Source organism: Hyperolius riggenbachi, chromosome 3 (genome assembly GCF_040937935.1).
Source record: "Hyperolius riggenbachi isolate aHypRig1 chromosome 3, aHypRig1.pri, whole genome shotgun sequence".
NCBI classification, from domain to species: Eukaryota; Metazoa; Chordata; class Amphibia; order Anura; family Hyperoliidae; genus Hyperolius; species Hyperolius riggenbachi.
Window position 1 is genome coordinate 68,292,335 of NC_090648.1, and position 21,443 is coordinate 68,313,777.

The 21,443-nt window shown below is 46.9% G+C and overlaps 1 protein-coding gene across 5 annotated transcripts in view; it reads right to left on the reverse strand.

Annotated features, from left to right (window-relative positions):
- Window positions 1-21,443, reverse strand: part of CARM1 (coactivator associated arginine methyltransferase 1) — an 81,128-nt gene that overhangs the window by 24,179 nt on the left and 35,506 nt on the right. For 2 of the 5 annotated variants that reach the window (XM_068274327.1, XM_068274329.1), the window contains exons 7-14: window positions 18,401-18,491; window positions 17,647-17,728; window positions 17,460-17,545; window positions 13,105-13,194; window positions 9,788-9,925; window positions 9,610-9,699; window positions 6,014-6,126; window positions 3,251-3,328 (exon numbers count right to left, since the gene is read on the reverse strand). In XM_068274327.1, the coding sequence (XP_068130428.1) occupies window positions 3,251-3,328; window positions 6,014-6,126; window positions 9,610-9,699; window positions 9,788-9,925; window positions 13,105-13,194; window positions 17,460-17,545; window positions 17,647-17,728; window positions 18,401-18,491 (768 nt within the window). Of the gene's footprint in view, window positions 1-3,178; window positions 3,329-6,013; window positions 6,127-9,609; window positions 9,700-9,787; window positions 9,926-13,104; window positions 13,195-17,459; window positions 17,546-17,646; window positions 17,729-18,400; window positions 18,492-21,443 lie in introns of all 5 variants that reach the window. The other 3 variants (XM_068274330.1, XM_068274331.1, XM_068274328.1) reach the window with 2 other exon arrangements.

Consider the following 21,443-nt stretch of genomic DNA (forward strand, 5'->3'; position numbering starts at 1 on the left):
CTTTAACATCGCACAGTGTGGATTTATTGAATAAAGCTCTTTCTGCCTGTGAGCACATGACTGAAAACCTTTCACCGACTTTTTGGCAATCCTCCCTATCTTCCAATCTGACCCAGGTAAGGGATGCAAACCTTTGGCACCGATAGTCTTGGTAAATTAAGCTTGTACACACGTTAGCTGAATATCTGTGAAAATGAGCAATGTGCAACGAGACTGATAATCGGGAGGAGCACGTCGGGTAAACTATATCATGCACACACTACAAATGAGTGCAGATTCGTCTGACGGCGATGTGCGCACAGCTGGAAATGGCAATAGATGGAAGCCACGCTGAAATTATGCGGCGGATGTAAACAGATTGAAACTTACATAGATGGACGCATATTTTGTAAATGGCCGCACACGAAGAGGTCATACAGAAATTCCCGCTGAAATCTCCCCATTGCTGTACACATCTACAGACCAGACAGGCCTTCCACCCACATGTACACATTATTCCCGGGGTTGCACACATTCTTTTCATGCAGCCGCAACTTGCAGGTATGTGATGGTTTTTGTACACAGTCAAGTGACCTGCTGAGTGGATCAGTCAAAGTGGCAGAGATCCATCACTTAGGAGTACAGTAAGGGGTGGAAAAAAAAAAGTTAAACTTATTTGACTTCTAATGGTCCCCCTCAGACGTCCTGTGGCGGGACATAATCCTCTGGGGTCCCCTGCCGCCGGCTCACTTCCGGAATTTTTAAGTCACAAACGCCTGCGCGGCTGCGTTCTTGCTCCTGCCGATGTCACCGGGATAGAGGACGTGGCCGTACAGGCGCAGTGGTTAGTGAGCCGGCGGCAGGGGACCAGAGGATTGTTATGTCCCAGTGGAGGCACAGGATGTCTGCAGGGATTCCATTAGAAGCTCCAGGTACGTTTAACTTTTATTTTGTCCCCTTTAATATAATTGGTCATTCATTTTCACAGATGTGTGCACAAAGCTTAGATTTAAATGTGCTTCAGAAAAACTATATTCTGCCCTTCTCCCATTACAGCGAGGTCAAATCCTCACCAGAGTGGCTAGTGTGTAGCAGAACTTATGGAGAACACGTGACCAGTTTGAGGTGATTTTTTTAGGATCTGATTGGCTGGTCATTATGTGTTGCTATGTTTCCTTTGTAGGGTAAAAAGGAAGTGATCACAGAAAATCAGAGCCCTTGCTGGTGTGTAGCAGAGTTCTGCTACACACCAGCAAGTTCTGGCAAAGATTAAGTCTGGCACCCACTGAATCACTAAAATGCATGCATCTTCAACTTTTAACTTCCAGAGCATAACAACTCAAAACATTTCAAAATAACTATCTTCCCTTTAAAGTAACCTCCACCTAATATTCACTTAAAGGCTAATCCTACTTAAAATTTAAGGGTTGGATTTATTACTTGCTGTGCTGATATTTCTGGGTTCCTTACTCACTGAAGGGTCCGAGACCCTCATATCTCCCACCAACCCTTTTATGTGTGAAATCTGGAGTTAAAATGGCTGCTGCCAGTGCTACCAGTTAATACAGATGTGCAGATCCAGACTAGAACAATTCAATCTGGAGCACTAGAAAAGCTAACAGGTGATCACATAGAAACCAAACAAACTGAAATAGGGGACTGTTGTACGGACTTTGCCTTTAAGTCTCTAGAAGAATTCTTCCATGGATCAGGTACAAGATGCAAGGCTGTTTAGTGACTGGCGTAAAAGATAACTGGACTGTCAACTCATTTTAGGCTTTCAAAATGAATGCAGGATGGAAAATAAAGTGTTTTATATAAGTAATATGAAATATCCCATATGCATATTTCTCATGTACCCGGTATATCCAGCAGGTGGCATGCTCCCTCGCCAACCATTACAGCACCTACTTTGCTTTGTGGCGGCAATTTGTAAAACCAGCAAAAATATTTTTCTGCCTGACATGGAAAGACTCCCTTTTCCAGGTACTCTGATCTCACAAGCAGTAAGTTGAGAAAATAAGTTTTAGTTATGTTTGGCAGCATACAGTACATAGGAAATATTCATAGGCATATATGTTTTTGTATACAGAAAATATGTATACTGAATATAATAAAGATAATAAATGAAAAACCCTTTACATTCCCTTTAAAATGAGTACACCACATTCAGAAATTCCAGCATTCAACTGAGGACTGCAGGTGGTCTTGAGATAGCAGCCTGCTGTGCCTCCCTCCTACCACTAGAGGCTGCTGTTGGGAGACAGAATACCAGAAAGCTGTACTCCCAAAAACAGCCTCTAGTGTCCAAAAGGACTGGGAAGGGGCTGCTGGTTAATGAGATGCTAATGCTGCTGTCTTGCTTGCAAACTGAATGCAAATTGTATGCAGCGTGGAAATGGACCAATAGAAATGCATCCCCAAGCAACATACAATTTACATTAAATTTGCATGCAAGACTAAATTTAAAGTATTAAAACATCTCATTGACCATCGGTGCCGCTTACCTGCGGTCTCATTCACAACCTAAGCGTATTCCTAGTTCATTTTGAAAACCTAAAAATGCGTACATTTAAACACGTTTGAAATCTGATTTATCCACCGATCCAAAATGGAGTTATTTAAACAAACTAGCTGTTAACTAGCTGGCAGCTAGTTAATTAACGAGCTCGGTTTCCAATTTGTGGAAGATTGCATGGAAACTCGGGTTTCAAGCTCATCTCCAGCTGACTGCAGTTATATTTACCGGCAATCACTAGACAGCAGTTAATGAGTTAGCATCTGAGTTTATGATGTATCGGCACGGTTAACTCAGTCGTTCAGTGGTGGGTTTTTAGTGATGTTTTGGAGGTTCGGTGTTGAAATGAGAATTTTATGGCCAGAATATAATGAAAGGCTGACGATTTCATGCAGCATTCTAATACTGGGGGGAAATAAGGTGACATTCGGTGATGTTGCCATGAAGAGGAGGTGTTATTAGGTTAGTGCTTGAAGAATGCAAATGAATGATATTGAGTGAAAGCGTGCGAGTTAAACTGCCTGTAGGGGGAGCTAGAGAACCATAAACCCTATACCCTTCTTGTTATCTACTAGCCTTCAGAGAGAAAGAGAGCGAGAGAGAGAACTGGCTGACAGGCCTAAGGCAGTGTGAGGGGAGAGGGGAAAAGCAGTTATGAGAGAATGGAGATTATGGTATTACTGGAGGATCCGTGTGTCAGGTCTCGGGGCTCCGGATGCAGTGACGCAGAAAACGAGGCTGCAGACTGCTCACCTAGAGGGATGAGGTTACTGTGGCTGACGCCTGAGCTTCCGGCTATAACACTGCTGAGATCATACGCCGTGGGCATGCCTGGCAAACAAGAGGCTGACCATTAGAATACATGCAACATTATCTCTCTGCTTAACAACCAAACAAGATATTCACAAGCAGGCAAGCTGGTGGGAGGAGCTGGATGTGCAGTGCCCTCCCCCTCTTCTTACATCGCTATGGCGAAAGTCATTTACATCAAGCTTGTGAGAATTGTATGACACTAGTACAGACACTGCTAGACCGGAGATCCTCAGAATGGCAACGCTGCCAACAGTTGGGCACCAAAAGGAAAAGCATGGCTTCAACTGAATTTAGACTTACAATACTGCCTTCTAGTGCCTGGATGATTGTTCACATTTATTTCTGTGTGCCTTGGGAGACCCTGCAGCCCAGATTATTACTTCATACCAACATTAGCCTAAAGACACCGACAGAAGCACACAGAGGCATGTCACTGCGCACAGGACATGCCTATGTGTCTTATAAAGATTTTTTAAAAACCGCCTTGGGTTCTCTTTCAGAGAAATACATTTGTTGAGAGTTGAGGTACACTACTGTGTCTCCTAGGTAATTACGCTTTCCAGTGCTCCACTCCAATTGACAGACCTGAGCACTAAGGAACCTTTATATCCTGAAGGCATAGAGCACCAAGCTATGTACATGGGGCTCTACAGACTATGCACATCTATAGCTATCCACACAGGAGTCCACTGAAGTACAAGAGCAACATAGAACCTATAGGAAGTGCATGGAGTGATCTTAACACAAAACCTATAGGAAAGAGAAGGACCGCCTTGTGGTAGGGTACTTCCTGGGCACACAGAAATAAGTTGGTGGAAAATAGGCACTCACAGGCATGAGGGCGTTTACACTATTGGTGGCAGTATTGTTACTTTTGTGACGTAACCTATTCAAGTAACCGAGACAAGACAACTATCGCCTAAGGTATCCTTACACTGTTAGATCATTAACAGATCAAATAAATAGACTGCAACCAAAACCGATGAAAGCCAACTGAGCACCTGGGATTTTTTTTTAAACTAACCTCATAATAGTGTGCCATGAGTTGGGACGGGAGTTGGGACGGGCGTTGGGGGGGGGGGGGGGGGGGGGGCAACAATTCCCTACGGGGGTGCTGCTCCTTTGCACCAAACCCCCCCACATGGCATCCTCCATATTCGCCACAGAAAGCCCAAACTGTGCCGCATTTTCATTTTTCCAGTGGTTTCATTGGACCCTGCTGCAATGCATGTTGGGGGATGTAATCCCCTCTCCTCACAGCCACGGTCTACATGTCCCAGCAGGCATTGCAGCTGAAGTGTGCTCGACTTTGCTGGTGGTGGGACACAGAAGTGCAGCCCCCCCCCATAAAGGAAGGACGTGCACCACAACCCCTGACCCCATCTAACAGCACACCATTTCAAACCTCACTCGTGGAGAGGCTCATTTTAAAAATAAAATTTTATCCCAGGTGCTCAGTTGCCTCTATAAACAGACTTCTCTATATAAATTTCCAGAAGCATAGAGTGCGTCTGGTGCAAGACTGGCGCCTTCACTTTACACTGCAAGGAGTTTAAATCGTTCTGAAATTTGATCAGATTTCAGCTAAAACCTTATAGCCAAGCACACACGACACAATTTTCTGTTAGATTTTCCTGCCAAATCGACTTTTTCCAACATGTCTGATCTTAATTTCAAATGATTTTCCGATCCATTGCCGTTCACTTCGATAGAAAATCGATCGAAATTAAGATCCGACATGTTGAAAAAAAAAAACACATCGATCTGGCAGATAAATCTAACAGAAAATTGTATTGTGTATACCTCACATTACCGAATGTCAGGTGTTTGCATGTGGTAATCCAGGCAAATAATCATAATTGTATCAATGGTTCTCCCTGATCTGCTAAAAATCTAACAGTGTAATGCAGGTATCAGAAGGATCAAAATGATCAAATGCTCTACCGTGTCCAGAAATATAGGATGCTTCTTCATGAAAATTACCTCAGGAAAGTGGATTATGTGAAAGTAAACCAGAGACGAGGGGAGGATTTTTGCTTACCTGGAGGTTCTTCCAGTCCGCGCTGTTCGCCGTGGTAGAGTGGCGGAATACGAAGCATGCTCAGCCCAAGCTGCATGCCTCCTCCATTGCACGCCTGTTGCCGGGGGCACTTTGCGCTTGGCTATGGAAAAACACTCAAGCTGGTGTGTGGCGTGGGCTGTACATGAGCAGTAGTCCGCGACTTTACAATGGCAGACAGCGGCGGAAGTACCTGGAGAACGCCGAGTGAGCTGACAGACTACAGGGGGCTGAAAGAAGCTCCAAGTAAAACTCCTGTGGTTTCTATCGTCTCAGGTACACTTTATAGCAAATGTAAATTTTTAGCTAAGGCAGTGATCTGCAAACTTGGCTCTCCAGCTGTTAAGGAACTACAAGTCCCACAATGCATTGCGGGAGTGACAGCCACAATCATGAATCATAAAGGCAAATGCATTGTGGGACTTGTAGTTCCTTAAGAGCTGGAGAGCAAAGTTTGCAGATCACTGAGCTAAGGAATAACAAAAAAACAAAATCAAGACTGTTTCCTGTAACAACCATTTTCATATCCCTCATGTGGGCAGGACAAAAGAAGGGAGCTGACTGGTTACTACAGCAACAGGAGTGGATCTTTAGTGTTGCTGCTGATAAGAGGGCCAACGTGGGTGTGACGCCCTTTCACTCACCTCCCATGGCCATCCCTGTGTTCATGTTGTACGCCCCCGCTGTGTTCCACATGTTCTCAGAGGGAGAGGTGTAGTGTGAACCAGGGGGAGGGGACGGCGTAGTGCCAGTGTACCTGGAAGAAAGACACCATGATGAATGACCTTGCTACTGGGTGCCAGGTGACAGCCCAGTAACACACCCTATCTGTAGCATAGTAAAGGGAATGTAAAGCGTTTTCTTTTATAGTCTTTCAATAAAAAACAAACAACAAATACTACCCACAGTTATTTCCGATTTACCATGTGCAGCCAGCAGGAGTCAGCTCTGGCATATCCAGACCACCTTCCATGTCCGTTCACATTACTGCGGTGAGATCAGATGACCTAACATTGCAGACATATTACGCATACACAAAAGCCGCCTCCTCCCCTCCTGGGACAGGTCCCGATTACTGGTCCAGAGGGTGCCTCCAAGCATACAGCCAGTGCTGAGCTAACACTACAGAAAACCCAGTAGTCACAGTATTAAAGTGAATCTCTATGCTAGGAAGGAATACCACCATTAACTCTCCCTCCCCCCCCCCCCCCCCCCCAACGCATCTTTAAAGTGGACTCTTGATCAGGACAGAAGAAAAATAGAGAAATGCACCCTGTATGTAGTGTTTAGCCTGTCTAATCCTCCCTCATCTGTGACTAATCACAACTGTAGTTTGATCTCTCAGCTGTCTGGCAGAGCAAAGATCTGAGTTCAGGACCACTTTAACAGCAATTACAGCATTACCTACTCGGTCACACTCCTACCACACTTCAGTACACTGCCTACACCCTGCAACCAGGTACTCAATCAGCTGTAGTATTCTTCAGGTGGCAGATACATACATATGCCACTTCCTATGGCTGCATCTATACACATAGGTGGCTGTGCATAGATTAGGATAAAGTGAGTAGCATACTGTCTTACGGCACAGCTTGCCTAGTACAGATACTGCTGCTGGAAGAATGATGTAACTCGGTGAGTACCTGGGCAATGGCTAGCTCATGTACTGAAGTTTGGCAGGAGGGTGGCCAAGTGGGAGTGGCATAGTAGACCGCTGATTCCCACATAAGACTACAATTTTACTTTAAAAGCCCCAGTTCAGTCTCCCATTATATGCATGCATATTTTGTTCCTGTCATTTTACCCCTTCCAAAGACTCTCTGCAGCAGCACCAAGGAAAATGCTCTTTAAAGGGAACCTTAACTGTAAAAAAAAAAAAAGTTTGGCATCTACCAGCCCCCTGCAGCCATCCTGTGCCCTCATGGCTCCTCTGGTTCCCCGCTGCCAGCCAGTTTTGTTTTTGCTGACTGGGAGTCGGCAGGCCGCCATGCGTACGTTTTTACGCATCCCTGTTGGTGCAGGGAGCTATTACAGACATCAACAAGTTACATTTTACGCGTTACGGGTGTAATGCATAAAATTTTACGCATTACACCCGTAACGCGTAAAAATGTACTTGTTGATGTCACAATAGCTTCCTGCACCAGCAAAAACGTACGCATGAAACTAGCTGGCAGCGGGGGACCAGAGGAGCCATGAGTGACTGAGGGCACAGGATGGCTGCAGGGGGCTGGTAGATGCCCCGGGTAAGTAAAACTTTTTTTTTTTTTACAGTTAAGGTTCCCTTTAAAGTGTAGCAGAGATGGTTCGCTAGCGCTAATTTATACTTAACCAGCGCTTCCTCCAGCGCCATGAGCATCGTGGCCTCCCCTTGCTGCCATCCTTGGCCCCTCTGTTAAACCACTATGACTCCCGGTAATCCAGGCAGTCGGGGGGAGTACACCCCTCGTCGCTCTCCTTTCCCCTGGAGCATTCTGCGCCTGCGAAGTAGTACTGCGCAGGCCCAGGCAGCTTCAAAGGACATGAATGCAAGGGAAGGGGGGGGAGGGGGGGGTTGGATAGGGGTGACACGCGGCTGAGCTGCGCATGCGCAGGAGACCTCGACTAGCGGCAACTGACTGTATTGCCAGCAGTCATAGCTACAGAACAGAGGGGCCGAGGACGATGGCGAGGGACTCAGTGCTGCTCATGGGGCTGGAGGAAGCCCCAGCTACATATAAATTAAGCCTCGTGTACCATCTCTGGTACACTTTAAAGACAGTGCTAGAAAGCAGTGCTGAACAAAAGTTATAGTAGCCATGCACTGGGTTATTAGAGTCCATATCCTGTTCCATCAACATTCAGGTCCCTCTGTCCCACCAACGGAACCCCGCCCTCCATGCTGAATAAAGATTTCATGGCAACCACGCTGATGCAGTCCATGAGTGCATACTATGTGCAGATACTGGCAATGCTGCATTAAGTCTCTTAGTTTGTCAGAGACCGGTGAGGTAGGTGTGGCCTCAGCTGGGAAACAAGCCCATCATTCATAACCCCCCCCCCCCCCCTTTTCACATACAGCTACATGGACTTTGCACCCAAAACAGTCACTTCTCATCTTATCGGTGCACAGGGCTGGAGCCCGATGCAGGGAAAGGAAGGAGGAATGACCAGGCATGTGAGCAAGAAATGAATTTGGGCAATCTTAAAAAAATCTGTGCAAGTGAACAATTCTACGCATTAGGCCTTGTACACACGATGGATAAAAGTCTTTTGAAACAACCGATAAACCGCAGGTATCCCCGTATCGGAACACACACGGCCTTAAAACAATGCAGCTAAATGATAAACGACTAAACCGATATCACGTTTCCTGTCCGATCCAACTGTCGCATCAAATCTGGAGACTTGAGAAGTCGGCTGGTGTGTACGTTGTTCAAATGACACTGTTCTGGATCACGCGCGTATGTGTAGTGTGACACGTCACTTCTGCTTGTGAGCGCAGTATTTGGAATATTGATGTGTGTGTAAATAATGCCGTATAAACTACTTGTTTCCTTATGCTGGGTAACGTAGTTTCAGCAACATCGCTTATTTGCATCCGCCTGATTGGTGACTGCCAAGCTGGGGGCAGGCCAAAGCTAGGCAGGTGGAGGTTTCCGAAGACCTTCGACAGTCTTCGTAAACATGGGCGCCGCACTTCCAATGAGGGAGGCAGAGCGTCACTTGTGCCCTGCAGTCGGATCAGGAATTTATTGAACCCCGCAACCCCAATTTCATTCAGACAGAGCCGGTCATTACGGAATCTGTCAAATTTAACCTCAAGTACAAGTTAAATTCTCCAGCGACATCTGACGAATGTGTCGCTCGGTTCAAACGCCATTTCCTCCGTGTGTGTACAAGGCTTTACAGAGATCGCAAATCATTCACACAATCTACATGCATAAAACTGGAGACCAAGATGGGGCTTTAAAGCGTTTGTAAAGCTAATTCTCAAAAATATAATCGGAAAATAAAATGGAAAGCTTTTAAAAATGTCAGGAACAGCAAGGTGAAGTGTCAGAACTGTATGCATGTAAATAAATAATTTTACTACTGAGTTTATGAAAGAAACCAGAGGCAGTGCTTCCCCAGCCTGACTATCCCATACAATGTTCTCATCAACACCTGCAACGCAGCGACTGAAAAAAGCAGGCCATGCTGGACTTTGTAAATTAATTAAAAAGAAAAAAAACATCTTTGGAATTATCAGTATACGCACCTAAAGAATGGATTCTTCAGATCCAGAAGATTACTAGACTTGGATCCAGTCTGATCCACCTGAGCAACAATACTGATATCATAACTCTGCCTGGAAGTGAGAAACAGAAGTGTGTGAATCCGGAAGCAAGGGACGAAGAAGCAGGAACAGGAAGGGGAGGGGCAGCAGCAGCTCCCACCTTTTATTAGCAATTAGCATAACTGTCCCAGATAAGGTGTCTCCAGCTTTGGTGAAGAGAGGGGACTGCAGGAGGCAGCGGACCTGGTACCAGTGGGTGAGGGGTTCAGTAGGAGCTGTGGAAAGCCACACTGTCATTCTGAACGGAGAAAAAAAAAAACACTAAGAAAACATGCAACATCACATTTATTACAAACAGATGTACAAGCAAGAAAGTTTTTCTGTATATAAAATTACATAGACATGCATTACACTCCATCCAGAGAAAAATGAAAGTTGTAAATAGAATGAAACCCAACCATAGGTATGTAGCCAGGGCAGGGGGGCTGTGGCCTTTTCATCTGTGCAGACCAAGAGCTAAGGTGTGGCTAGTTGTGCTACAGAAAGAAGGAGCCAAGATCTGGCTAGCTGTGCAGCGAGTGAAGGAGCCAATGTCTGACTAGCTGTGCAGGCCAAGGAGCTGTTAACGTGTGGCTAGGAGTGCATGCCTAGTAAACTGAAAATGTGTGGCTAGCTGTACAGCCCGAAAAGCTGCTAAGGTGTGGCTAGCTGTGCAGCCCGAGAAACTGCTAAGGTGTGGCTAGCCGTGCAGCCCGAGAAACTGCTAAGGTGTGGCTAGCCGTGCAGCCCGAGAAACTGCTAAGGTGTGGCTAGCCGTGCAGCCCGAGAAACTGCTAAGGTGTGGCTAGCCGTGCAGCCCGAGAAACTGCTAAGGTGTGGCTAGCCGTGCAGCCCGAGAAACTGCTAAGGTGTGGCTAGCCGTGCAGCCCGAGAAACTGCTAAGGTGTGGCTAGCCGTGCAGCCCGAGAAACTGCTAAGGTGTGGCTAGCCGTGCAGCCCGAGAAACTGCTAAGGTGTGGCTAGCCGTGCAGCCCGAGAAACTGCTAAGGTGTGGCTAGCCGTGCAGCCCGAGAAACTGCTAAGGTGTGGCTAGCCGTGCAGCCCGAGAAACTGCTAAGGTGTGGCTAGCCGTGCAGCCCGAGAAACTGCTAAGGTGTGGCTAGCCGTGCAGCCCGAGAAACTGCTAAGGTGTGGCTAGCCGTGCAGCCCGAGAAACTGCTAAGGTGTGGCTAGCCGTGCAGCCCGAGAAACTGCTAAGGTGTGGCTAGCCGTGCAGCCCGAGAAACTGCTAAGGTGTGGCTAGCCGTGCAGCCCGAGAAACTGCTAAGGTGTGGCTAGCCGTGCAGCCCGAGAAACTGCTAAGGTGTGGCTAGCCGTGCAGCCCGAGAAACTGCTAAGGTGTGGCTAGCCGTGCAGCCCGAGAAACTGCTAAGGTGTGGCTAGCCGTGCAGCCCGAGAAACTGCTAAGGTGTGGCTAGCCGTGCAGCCCGAGAAACTGCTAAGGTGTGGCTAGCTGTGCAGCCCGAGAAACTGCTAAGGTGTGGCTAGCTGTGCAGCCCGAGAAAATGCTAAGGTGTGGCTAGCCATGCAGACCAAAAAACTGATAAGGTGTGCCAGAAAAGGGGCTAAACACAGAGCAACAATTTTTTAGCCAAAGAAGCAGTTTTAGGCCGGGTTTCCACTGCTGCGAATCCAGGCCGTTTCCCCGCCCACGGGTTCGGATGGATTTCAGCAGCCTATAGAAGTCTATGGGAGCCATCCGAATTCGTGGCCGGGGAAAAATCTGAGGCCCTGCAGCATAATTTCGTCCGTAGCTGTCCGAATCCCATAGCCGTGCATAGCACGGCTAGAGGGATTCGGCTGCGAGAGGCAACAGCTGTGCCGGCATCGCGTCTCGCAAGACGCATGCCGCCGCACAAATGGAAACCTAGCCTCAGGCTATATGGCTGTGCAGGAGAAGATGGGTTAAGGGGTAGGGTGTGTGTGTGTGTGTGTGTGTGTGTGTGTGTGTGTGTGTGTGTGTGTGTGTGTGTGTGTGTGTGTGTGTGTGTGTGTGTGTGTGTGTGTGTGTGTGTGTGTGTGTGTGTGTGTGTGTGTGTGTGAGAGAGAGAGTTAGTGTGTGTGTGTGTGTGTGTGTGTGAGAGTTAGTGTGTGTGTGTGTGTGAGAGTTAGTGTGTGTGTGAGAGTTAGTGTGTGTGTGTGTGTGAGAGTTAGTGTGTGTGTGTGAGAGTTAGTGTGTGTGTGTGTGTGTGAGAGAGTTGGTGTGTGTGTGTGTGAGAGTTGGTGTGTGTGTATGTGAGAGTTGGTGTGTGTGTGTGTGTGTGAGAGTTGGTGTGTGTGTGTGTGAGAGTTGGTGTGTGTGTGTGTGAGAGTTGGTGTGTGTGTGTGTGAGAGTTAGTGTGTGTGTGTGTGTGTGAGAGAGTTAGTGTGTGTGAGAGAGTTAGTGTGTGTGTGAGAGTTAGTGTGTGTGTGAGAGTTAGTGTGTGTGTGTGTGTGTGTGAGATAGTGTGTGTGTGTGTGTGTGAGATAGTGTGTGTGTGTGTGTGTGTGTGAGATAGTGTGTGTGTGTATGAGATAGTGTGTGTGTGTGTGTGTGTGTGTGTGTGTGAGATTGTGTGTGTGTGTGTGTGTGTGTGTGTGTGTGTGTGTGTGTGTGTGTGTGTGTGATTGTGTGTGTGTGTGTGTGTGAGATTGTGTGTGAGATTGTGTGTGTGTGTGTGTGTGTGTGTGTGTGTGAGATATTGTGTGTGTGTGTGTGTGTGGTGTGTGTGTGGTGTGTGTGGTGTGTGTGTAAAATGGCAAAGGTTGTACACCTGCATCATCTACAATCTTCATAAAATCTATATATTCAAAAGAAAACAAATTCCACACAATAGCTCTTCCATGGAATATATGACTAACAAGGGCAACGCACAGTGTTACTTCCGAAAGCCATAACACATTATTGCTATTGATTTATACATGAACGGACGCACCTGCGTGTGCACACTAACTGCAGGCTTTCAGCGGCGGTTGAGGTTTGTGCGCACACATGTACTTCCAGGTGTATGATTCTTTGGAGAATTGGGGGCTTACTGGTTGCAACATAATACAGAAGTGGTAGTGACTATATTATAGGTTATAGTGACAATTGTGCAATTAAGAAAAATGTACAACTTAAAAGACACAAAAAGGGAAAAAACCCTGTCCTTGTGAGCTTATAACCTAAAGGTAAGGGAGTAAAGAAGAGGTGGGGTAATGTAGAATGTTTTCAACCAGGATCGTTAGCTTAGATTATATTCAGGAGCACAGCTTGGCCAGAGGATGAAATTTGGAGTGGCGTGGGGTAAAAATCGTATGCACTTGTAGGCTTGAAGAGTAGCAGGTGTGTTTAAGAATGGCATTGCAAAGGAGGGGAGATGATCGGGAGAAATCCTGTATATGTGTATGAGAAGAGGACCGAAGAAGGTTATGTGCAGAGTTCTTGCCATGACTTACATTGAGCCAATGAATGCCACATCAAACCAGAATGCCAAGCCGTGTACTAGGCCAGAATGAAGCATGTGGAACATGAAGGGGATCTCTATCCTGTTGGAAAACAGACCAGATGGATGATATAACAGTATTCTCAATAAACAAACAACACTAGCAGACATTACATTTATCAATGCAGAAAGCAAGGCTGTAAAGTCACAGCAGTCAATCAGCAATCCTGGTGTCACAGACCTGCATCAGATTTTTAAATAGAACTGAGCATCAGAATAATAATAAAAAACAATAATCGTGTCCTTAAAGTGAACCTACAGACTAAAAATCTACTCGGCAGAACTGAAAAGGCTTGGTGTTTCTTTAACAGTTTCACAGCATCAGAACTTTGTTTTTCTTTCATTTTTAGCTGCACAGAAGCTAAGTGCTGCCCCATCAAAGAAAACTGCCCAGGTATTTTTCCCCTGATGCTGTGCAAAGCATGATGGGATTTCTGATGGTTTTCTCATTGCTTAGCAACTGGGAAGGGTGATCAGGACACAGGACAGTTAGAACTGTGTCTCATGCTCCCTATCACCTTTCAACCAAAAAGATGGCTGCCCCCATGAAATCACAAACACTTGCCTGTTCTTTTAAAACAGGGTGGGTAAGAGATTATATTACCTATCTATTTTAATCAACATAACTTATGTAACTTAATGACAGTATGTTTGTTTAAGCTGAAGTTCCTCTTTAAAGAGGAACTTTAACACAGGATTGAACTTCATCCCAATCAGCAGCTGATACCTCCTTTCCCATGAGAAATCCTCCTTTTCTCAAATAGATCATCAGGGAGATCTGCATGGCTGATATTGTGGTGAAACCCCTCCCACAGTGTGACGTCATGACCATGGCCCTGACTGTTTGCTGTCTGTGAACCTTGTTGCATGTGGGAAATAACTGCTTTTTCCCCAACTGCCAAGCAATATCTCCCCTCTGTGCATGGAACTCTCAGTAATGAACACTCCGTACAGATCACCTGGCAGGACTGAAGATGTCACCACCAAGGATACATTTCATTAAGGTTTGTGCCACAGGGTGCTACTCTTCTGACCCCTGGGTGGTACATATGCCGCTATCTCCACCCGATCGGCAACTTCTGCCAGCCTTTCAAATTCCTGGTGTCACTGCAATGCATGCTGGGATTTGTAGTCCATGGACAGGAGTAAAGAGCTGTACACACATCCACAGACTATCTTCCAGCAAGCTTTGCAGAGCACGAGCAAGATGGAGAAGATGGCACATCTCGTATGGGCAGGGGGGCCAGAGGAGCAGCACCCCGTGGGTAATGACGCCCCCCATGTTAGATACCATTATGAACCACCCTAACGGGAGTTTTGTTTAATAAAACTCGTGATTGTAAAAGGTTACCGCCATATGAAAGCTATGCTGACCTAAGTTTCTAAACAAGAGTTACTAGAGTTAAAGAAAAAAAAAAAAAATCTAAAGAATTTCTGGTGTGACCTTTACATATTTGCAAACTTGCTCTTCCAGCTTTTTCTAATTTTCCTCCCGCCACGCACGCTACTCTGCTGCTGACAGTCTGCACTTTGCCTACAAGCTGAGAAAAGCAGCGACCGCGCAGACATGTGAGGGTTCCTGCCAACATGGGATCGCAGTAGTTTGGCACGGGAAGCCATGTTTGTGAATGTAGCGAGTACGGCTGAAACTAGGTCAAGTGAGCATATAGTAGCTGCTGCCCTGTTAAAAATGTACTAACTTATTTTGGTTGTACAAATTCACATGTACGCTATATCCTTTTCAATTTGACCTCCATCATTTTTATCAATTTAAATTTTACCAATTTAACCAAAAAAACCCCCCCCCCAAAAATAAAGCTATTTGCATTACTGATCATGAACAGATGTCAACAGCCCCTACTCCATAAAAAAAAGCAAAAAAAAAAACCAACAACACTACTAGGCGGCACTGCAGAGTAAAGTTAAAGCGGATCCGAGATGAAAAACTAACTATAACAAGTAACTTGTCTATTTATCTTAGTTTACACAGCAAATCTAGCTGCAAACAGCTTCAACAGAAAATGATTATTTCTTCCTGTGATACAATGACAGCAGCCATGTTTGTAAATATTACACAGAGGCAGGCTTATCTGTATCCTGATCACTAAGCCTGTGAAAAAACCTAATCCCCCCTCCTCCCCTCTGCCTCTGAAATCAATGGCTAGTAACACCTCCTCCTCCTGCTGCCCAGACTGAGCTCCCATGAGCCCTTGCTACTGCCAAGGCTCTCTGAAAACCTGTGGGCACCAGGTTAGTTTATAGGGAGAGTATTAAAACAAAAACAAAAAAAGTATTTGGCTTGAGGAATGCCCTATAAACAATAGGAAAGGAACACAATTATGCAATGAGTAAAAGTTCATCTCGGATCAACTTTAAACTTCCCTGGGGCTTCTACGGGCCCCCCGCAGACGTCCTGTGCGCGCCAGGACAAAACAATCCCCCAACCCCCACCACGGCTCACTTCCGGCATTTGCGACTTTAATGTCACAAGCCACTACACGGATTTCGGTTTAACTTTTTTTTTTTTTTTTTTTTTAACTCTTACAGTAATCCTTAAAGATGTAATAAGACCCATGGCAGGGTTGTTACTTTTGTTCCCCGTTAAAGTCTTTCTGGTAAGCGGATGTCAAAGATAGGTCAAAAAAGGTGGCAGACGGGACCCTTGACTCCCACTAGGCCCCAGGCACCTGTCTAGGTTGCCTTGTGGATGATCCTGCTCTGTAAGGATCACATGGCACGATGGAGGCAGGAATTACTGGGGGGCTACAGTGTACAATTTAGCTAACTGCACTTTATAAATACCGTTATACCAGTAAACCTGAGTAAGCCCCTCGCATGCGCAGAAGAGTTGACTGGCGTAATTGAGCCACATTACCAGGACTAATTCGCGGAGAACGAAAGCACTCGGGAGGGAGGGCGAGGGACGCCTCAGTGCTCATGGGGCTGGGGGAAACCTTGGGTAAGTATAACATTTTCTTTTGAAATCTCACGTACAGGTTAACCTCCTTAGCGGTAATCACGACTTCAGCTCGGGGTGCAAAAAACAAGCCAGCAGCAGTAACCCCGAGCTGAACTTGTGGTAGCCGCCTGGAGGTCTATACAGGGAAATACGCGCAACAGGCTGTGTAACTCACCTCCCAAGGGATGCTGATGTTGGCCGCCATTCTTCCTCTCCTCTGAAGCTCTGCTTCCCCCTGGTGAGACAGCCAGCAATCTCGCTATAGGGTTACAGCGCCACCCGGAGGATGGAGGGAAAACTGCAGCGCTGGATCCCAGGGAGGTGAGTTAGTGCTGGGCTGCTGCCTAACTCTCTAGTAGCACGATTTTTTTTTCCAGGTTTTAGGATCTAAAAGCATGCAAAAAAAATTTCACTGCTTTTAGACCCTAAAATCCGGAAAGTATAATAACTCCAAGGGGGTTAAAAGAAGGCTAGTTTCACAAACAGAGCTTAAAGGGACACTTAAGCCAGAAAAAAAAAAAATGAGTTTTACTCACCTGGGGGTTCTACCAGCCCCCTGCAGCAGTCCTGTGCCCTCGCAGCCACTCACTAATCCTCTGGTCCCCCACCGCCAGCTAGTTCTGTTTTTGCAGACAGGACTGGCCATGCGTAGCTTTCTCCGCATTCCCGACTGTAATTAGCGCTACAAAGATACGCGTTGCTGCATTACCTACGCATAGATATGCGACAACGCGTATTTTTGTATGCGTTGCGGCCCGTAATAGCGTCAATTACAGTCGGGAATGCGGAGAAAGCTACGCGTGGTCGGGCCGGTCGGCAAAAACAAAACTAGCTGGCAGTGGAGGACCAGAGGATTAGTGAGTGGCTGCGAGGGCAGAGCACTGCTGCAGGGGGCTGGTAGAAGCCCCAGGTGAGTAAAACTTTTTTTCTGGCTTAAGTGTCCCTTTAAAATGGAACCAAACTCTTGCACAGCATGCAATGAAAAGTCTTTATTCCACATATAGTTGCTGAAGAAATCCACTGCTGTGTTTGTGTTAATTTTACCCAGATCCCATAGACTGCAGAAGCATAGCTGTGGCTCTCTCCCCATACAGTAAACACTAAGGCTTAACCCCTTCAGAGATCCTTGCAAAGTGTTCCTTTCAGTGCTCCCTAAAGTTCCAAACTTCAGGTTTTATTTAGAGTTCCATAAATTGGAATGAAGACTTTTTTGGTCCATAAAGGTCATCATGCTGTGGCTTATCTTTTACCGTTCAGTTCCATTTTAAATACAAATTACATCTGGAGTAATAAAACATTTTGAAAACCTTTCAAATGCAATTGCTTGTTATCCTGTACGTATGTGTTACCTGTGCAAATCTGTCTCTTTGGCATCCAAGAAATTCACGGTATATTTCACAGATTTGGCCATCAATATTCTGAGATCAAAGGTATCCTGAAAAAGATAAAATTTAAGATGTAAAGATTGAGGATGGTGATAATAAGAGGCGGTAGAAGAGACCCAAAAGCGATTGTAAAATCCACAGTATTACATACCACAACTGGCTGTTTAAAATATTCATCCACAGCTGCTCCACGCAGTGCTGAGAGATCAACGCCATGGAAAGAAGGCTGGTACCTGCACAGGAGGAAGGAGGAGCCATTAGTGAAAGGAGGGGCAGGCTCAGCACTCTGGCTGATACCTGCACAGAAGGACGGAGGAGGCATAAGTGAAAGCAGGAGGGGGCAGGCTCAGCACTCTGACCTGCACAGAAGGGAGGAGGCATTAGTGAAAAAGGGGGGCAAGCGCAGCACTCTGGCTGGTAACTGCGCAGGAGGAAGGAGGCAGTATTAGTGAAAGCAGAAAGGGGGGGGGGGGGGCAAGGCTCAGCACTGACTTGCACAAAAGGGAGGTGGTATTAGTGAAAGAAGGGGGGCAGGCGCAGAACTCTGGCTGGTACCTGCACAGGAGGAAGGAGGAGGTGTGAGTGAAAACAGGAGGGGGGCAGGCGCAGCACTCAGGCTGGTACCTGCCCAGGAGGAAGGAGGTGGCATTAGTGAGAGCAGGAGGGGGCAGGCTCAGCACTCTGACCTGCACAGAAGGGAGGAGGCATTAGTGAAAGCAGAAGGGGAAGGGGGGGGGGGGGGCAGGTGCAGCACTCTAGCTGGTACCTGCACATGAGACATTAGTGAAAGGAGAGAAGCAAGCGCAGCACTCTGGCTGGTACCTGCGCAGGAGGAAGGAGGCGGCATTAGTGAAAGCGGGAGATGGGCAGGCGCAGCATTCTGGGATCAATTTAGATAAACTCACCAGAAGTTGGCTTTTGTAAACTGTTCCATGTAAAGCTGCTCATCTGTGAAGGGTGCTAGGTGAACATCTCCAATTGTGGGAAACATATTACCTAGAGAGGATATAAGAAAAAAAAAGACAAACCTGAATCAGTGATGCAGCACGGTGGCGGAGTGCCCTTCAGCGCTGGGTCCCCAGTTCAAATCCCAGCCAGAGCTCTATCTGTATGCTGTTTGTATGTTCTCCCGATGTCTGCATGGGTTCCCTCTGGGCACTCCAGTTTCCTCACACATCCCAAGAAATTCAGATGATTTAATTGGCTTCCCTTTAAATTGCCCATGGACTACAATACACTAGACGATAAAGACAGACATGACTATGGCAGGGATTAGATTGTGAGCGCCTCTGAGGGACAGTTAAGTGATAAGACAATATACTTTGTACAGCGCTGCGGAAGATGTTGGCTCTTTATAAATACTAAATAAAATGCAGACTCTCTCTGGCCACTATGTGTTACTGCTGAAGAGAAACCAAGCAACCTTTATTCATTTCAATGAAAAGTTTATTTTCTACTACAAAGGGCAGAGCAGTGGCAAGCGATGTAAAAGTCAGTCTTGACTTTTCAGACTAAAGGGTGCCTGAAGCCTGTGGGTGCAGACAAGGGGGAGCAGACGTCTGCCTTGTAAGGGCAGCTTGTCATTTAAAGAGGACCTGAACTCAGAACTTTCTCTCTGCACTAAAAAAGATACGCAACAGCATAAAAACCTTAAAGGGATACTGTAGGGGTCGGGGAAAAATGAGTTGAACTTACCCGGGGCTTCTAACGGTCCCCGCAGACGTCCTGTGCCCGCGCAGCCACTCACCGATGCTCCGGCCCCGCCTCCGGTTCACTTATGGAATTTCAGACTTTAAAGTCTGAAAACCACTGCGCCTGCATTACCATGTCCTCAATCCCGCTGATGTCACCAGGAGCGAGGACACGGCAACGCTGGCGCAGTGGTTTTCAGACTTTAAAGTCTGAAATTCTAGAAGTGAACCGGAGGCGGAGCCGGAGCATTGGGGAGTGGCTGTGCGGGCACAGGATGTCTGCGGGGGACCATTAGAAGCTCCAGGTAAGTTCAACTCATTTTCCCCCGACCCCCCTACAGTGTCCCTTTAAAAGAAAAACATTTGTTACAGCTGATACAAATACTGCAATAAATCTGCAGAGTGTCTACTTAGCCATTTTAGCAGATGATACAAAATTACGCAGGATTAAAGAGAACCCGAGGTGGGATTTACCTATGCTAGTGGGGCACAGAGGCTGGTTGTGCACACTAAGACCAGCCTCCGTTGCCCCATGGTGTGCCTCCAGGACCCCCCTGCGCGCCGCTATACCCCCCGCAGTGCTGGCGACACGCAGCGCGTCGCCAGCACAATGTTTACCTATGCGCTGTCAGTCAGCGCCGCTCCCCCGCATCGGCGCTACCCGCCCGCGTCACTTCCCTCCAATCAGCAGGAGGGAAGGGACACGGGCGGGTAGCGCCGATGCGGAGGAGTGGCGCTGACAGACAGCGCCTAGGTAAACACTGTGCTTGCGACACGCTGCGTGTCGCCAGCACTGCTGGGGTATAGCGGCGCGCAGGGGGGTCCTGGAGGCACACCATGGGGCAACGGAGGCTGGTCTTAGTGTGCACAACCAGCCTCTGTGCCCCACTAGCATAAGTAAATCCCACCTCGGGTTCTCTTTAACACTAAGACTGATAGCGGCATATTACAACAGGACTTTGACAACATGGCTGTACAGGCAGACGTAGCAGATGAAATTTAATGTTGATAAATGTAAGGTCATGCACCTTGAACATACAAATGGTAGATCATCATATAAAATAAATGACATACAGCTGGGGGAACATCAGACTTGGAAAAGAAGGACACAGGAATACTGGTTAACCTGCCTGGCGTTTTGATTCCCGCGGCCGTAGGAGGGTTTTTTTTCCCCCAATTTTTTTTTTTTATTATCATGTAGCTAGCCTAGTGCTAGCTACACGATTCCCCCCTCCCTGCTCCCTCCCTCCGCTGGCATGAGAACCCATCCAGAAATCCCATTCAGAACGGGGATTTCCTTTAGGGCTTCACCCGTCGACGAACGGAGCGACGTCATCGACATCATGACGTCACAGGGAGTCCTGATCCACCCCATAGCGCAGCCTGGCGGGCGATTGGCCAGGCTGCGCAAGGGGGGGTGCCACTTTCGCGGCGGGTAGCGGCGGGTAGCGGCGCATCAGCGGCGATCAGGTAAGACACGCAGCTAGCAAAGTGCTAGCTGCACGTTTTTAAAAAACAAATAATCCAAAATAGCCCACCAGGGCCCGAGCAATCCACTGAGGCGTTACTGGACGAGCTGAGCTTGTCCGTAACGCCCAGGTGGTTAAGTTAGGTAATCTTAGACAATGCCAAGCAGCGGTAGCTAAAGCACATAAAAATTCTAGTATACTACTCCCTCAGTATAAATCACTTGTGAGGCCACATCTGGAGTATGAGATACAGCTTTGGGCACCACACTATGGAAAGGACATTGACCTTCCAGAATGGGTACAAAGATGGGCAACTAAATTAATCAGAGGGATGGAAGATCTCACTTACCAAGAAAGGTTGGACAAACTGGGCTTATTGAGCTTGGAAAAAAGGCAACAGAGGTGACCCAATTAACATGTATATATACGCATCAGAGGGCAATACTAAATCTTGGCAGATGTTTTGTCCCCAGGGTTGTACGACAGACAAGGGGACATGATTTGCATATGGAGGAAAAAAGTTTTTACTATCAATTTAGAAAGGGGTCCTTCACAGTGACAGTGATTCAAATCTGGAACATCTTACCTCAGGAAGTAGTTATGGCAATCTGAATGGACTTGGACAGATGTCTTTTTTAAGCAAGTAACTTGCTTACTGCTTTCATGGAAGCAGAGAAAAAGTTAAAATCCTGGTGTTTACATATTAGCTGGGTCTAAAGGTGCGTACACACATGCGACTATAGTCGTTTGTAACGATCGTTCCCCGATCTTTACCAACGACGATCGTT